The following is a 3,566-nucleotide window of genomic DNA, read 5'->3' as shown; positions in this document are numbered from 1 at the left end:
ACACGTCAGAAAAAGCTTTGTGCCCCACTTGTGAGGCTTCGCCTTGAGATATTGACGCGTAGGATTGTTCCGGTTCTTCAGAGGTAGAACGCCCTCATCAAATGATATGATCGGCGGCGTTTTGTAACCCAACGGAAACGTTTCTTGCAGCGTTTCAACGATAGACCTGACTTTCCAGGCGCGGTCAGTTGCTGCTCTCGTGTCTGCGTTGTTGGTGAAGTGAAGATTTCCCATGATGTGTTCAAAGCGGTTTCGCGGCAAAAAATCGTTGAACGTCCCCCGTGGGATAGCTCCCACTGCATTAGTGCCCCAATGATCACGTAACCTGCGGCGGTGAGGGTTCAGCATTCTTGCCATCAGTAATCCAAGCGCTTGCAGTATCTCGTGCGGCTTGACGTCCCGCTTCTTGGCCTCGCGATGCAAAAACCACTCTTTGGACTTCTTGGCAGGTGTCTTCTGCGAGCTGAACATACGCTCCACTCGTGAAGTGAGGTTCTGCACAAAGTAGCGATTGGTTTCCTTTGCAACTTGTCTCCACAAACTCTTCGGCATGAAAAAGAAGAATAGCTTGAGCGGTGAGTGTGTCAGGGCCAGTACCTCGTCGGTTGGTCCATACTCCCCAGAATATAATCCTGGGTAATGTTGGTCAGGCGGGAAATTGTCTGGGTCTACATGTTGTATATACATCATATATCATGTTAGAATATGTTGGAGGCTACACCCCTCATTGTCACGAACCAAAGTTCCACCCGTTAGCTCGCATGGCAGCCATGTTGGCATCGTCCATCACAAAATAAACCATTTCCGGCTTCTCTAAGACGCTCCACTGCTGTGTCGAACCAGCTGCTTCTCCATCAGCACTCATAGTATCTGATCCAGCCTCACTATCGTCCTCATCACTGTAGTCTTCACCCGACGCAAAGCCCTCACCTTCACTTCTCGCTCGACTCCACTCGTCATCATCATCGTAAAACGTAATCTCGGTCTCTGTTTCCTCGCAATCAGAGTTCAACGCATCAAACTCGTCAGCGAAAGCGGGGGCAGCGATAGGAGAGGCTGAGACCGACGTTCTTTCAGGTGAAATTGGAGCGGAACACAGCGAGGCTGGAGCAGAAGTCGGCGAAACAGGGGTAGAGGTTGCCGCGTCGGGGACAGGAGTCTGGGAAATGGATGCTGAGCTTTCACTATGATACGCACAACGTTAGTATACATAATCAGCATCAAAGACTTTGCCACGTACCAATCGTCTTCTGGTGCTGCAACTGGACATTCAGGAGCTGGACATTCAGGAGCTGGACATTCAGGAGGCGGGGGTGGCGCAGGCGCTGCAGACAACGTTCGAGGCGACGGTGCTTCTGACGTATCTTGAGGATCGGTGGAACCCCTGTCGATAGACAATATATGTTAGCTGCTGTTCATGTTGTTTACATGTTGTCGATAACGACGTTGTAGGGAAAGCATAGCGACGCTGTATCCATGTTGTATGTCCCAAATGTTGTATGTACCTGCGCAACGTACAACAACACTTCGTGAGAACATGTAGTATCTGACAGCATAAAACATGGTGTACCTCTCTGGTGTCCCACTTGGTTGGCGGATCCTCTTCTTGTTCGCTTCACCAATCGCCTCCAATCTCTTCCTGGCCTCGGCCAAAGCGATGCTCCCTTGTTCCTCGGCATTCGCCGAATCTTCACAGCGCGATTCGGCAGCTGCTGTCCTCGCTGCTTTTGCCGCTGCCTTAGCAACTTGCGACGCGGTGGGTTTTCGTGGCTTCTTGGTCGGGGTCGCCTTCTTGGTCGGGGTCGCCTTCTTGGTCGGGGTCGCCTTCTTGGTCGGGGTCGCCTTCTTGGTCGGGGTCGCCGCGGCCGTCTTCTTCTTCTTCCTCTTTGGCGGCCGTGTCTTGACTGGGGAGTCTGCTGCATCCAGTCGCTCATCGTCTGCATCAGCATCCGCTTCCTCGTCGAACCGATCGGGATCATAGTCCTCATCATCGTCGCTCAAGTCCCTACTAGCAGCCAACCGTTTCTTGCCGGAGCCTGCCAACGTCTTTGCGGCGACAGCACGTTGCTGTTGCGAGATCAAACGTCGCTGCGCACGCACGTAACAGGCATCTTTGCCGATTGGAACCGGAAGCAGAGGACGAGCTGTCGCGCTGCGTGTAGGTGCTGGATCTTCTCCGAAGTCAGCATCCTCCTCTCGTTCGCCAGCCAGGTACGCCGCATGCTCCTTCCTGATGCGCTCTCGGTCGTGCGCAGTTCGGCCATCCAGACGTTGCAGGAACTGCTGGCGTTCGCGACGTGTTTCTCGAGGCGGGGCCATCGTGCACACGTGTCTCTCCTTCAGGTCTTTTCTTGAAATGAGCTCTCAGCCACCAACCCAGGGGAGAATCTGTATTGTTTATTGCCAAAGAGACTGATCTCAACAACCCCAGCCCTGTGCATTCTCAAGTTTGCCCATATTTTGCAACAAAATAGCCCAACTTTTAACATGTTGTACGTACAACATGATTCCTGCTGTACGTACAACCGTTGGGCGTTGGGGGGTTAATGGGATTGAGCTTCTTCACGGAATTCTTCAGATCGAGTACTCTCTCTTCCTCGGTCTCAGATTCCTCATTATCGACACGGCGTAGCAGACGGTTGCCGTCCGTGTGGCTTGTGGAGGCAAAATCGGGTAAAGTTTTGAGTTCATTCAGTGCCTTGGCATCATAGACGGCATGCAACGCATTGCTACTGGGTAGAGCACCCGCAATCACCACGGCGATAATGTACGCGAGACGCATGGTTGTTGTCAGATAGAAGCGTGAGCACAAGAGCGAGAGCCTTCACTTCAGATGTTGTTCCCGAAAGGAAGCAAGTTGTGAAATAGCGAGCTGACTGCTGAATGAAGGACGCGGTTTGGACACTAGATTAACCACAGAGTGAGTCGAAACGCGACATGCAGCTTCTTCCCCGTTGTGGATGCAAAGCGCGTTTGCATTTGCGAACTAGGGCCTACAATAATAGCCTACCCCGTGAAGCACTGTTTTTTTAATCACTCAGAGGTCGCAAACGATTAGCCCTACCCGCCCGGGTAAGGTTTGACCGTAACCACGGTTAGCCAACCAACTTCCTGGTTGAATCAACTAAAGAGTGAGCATTTGCAGAAATTTGGTGTAAAGTTTTTTTTCTTAATTAAGCGTTTGATCGCGCTGTTCCTACCGCAGATGTATTCAGTGCAGGAATACAACCCAAAGTTATTTATTAACTTATGTATTGATACATATAATAATATTAAAATGTTACGGATGGTATCTTTAAAACTGGATTCCCACTTAGCCGATTCGGCTATTGCTGATAGTACGGACGGTCACTTCATAGGAAACTTGGTCCGGACGGGTATAGCTCATACTACTAATTATTTTGTAATCGGAAATGTTCTTTTGCAACCTTTGCTTGCAATAGATCTGGAACCGCAATTGTTTTAATTTCTGACAATCTATTTTTTATACAATTATTGGAAATATAAAGTACGACATTACGGCCTCTAGAATCAACTTCTTTAAGCATTCACAGCAATGCGACAAT

General features: G+C 50.1%; 1 protein-coding gene across 1 annotated transcript; it reads right to left on the bottom strand.

Annotated features, from left to right (window-relative positions):
• Positions 1–2,482: 2,482 nt before the first annotated feature.
• On the bottom strand, positions 2,483–2,782 carry PITG_08949 (secreted RxLR effector peptide protein, putative; the record flags this gene model as incomplete). The annotated part of the gene is made up of 1 exon (XM_002902945.1): positions 2,483–2,782. One exon carries the CDS (start codon positions 2,780–2,782, stop codon positions 2,483–2,485), a length of 300 nt encoding a protein of 99 aa, XP_002902991.1.
• Between the last annotated feature and the right edge of the window lie 784 nt (positions 2,783–3,566).

Source organism: Phytophthora infestans, genomic scaffold (genome assembly GCF_000142945.1).
Source record: "Phytophthora infestans T30-4 supercont1.16 genomic scaffold, whole genome shotgun sequence".
Classification (NCBI taxonomy): Eukaryota; Oomycota; class Peronosporomycetes; order Peronosporales; family Peronosporaceae; genus Phytophthora; species Phytophthora infestans.
This window is presented reverse-complemented; position numbering and strand designations above follow the sequence as displayed.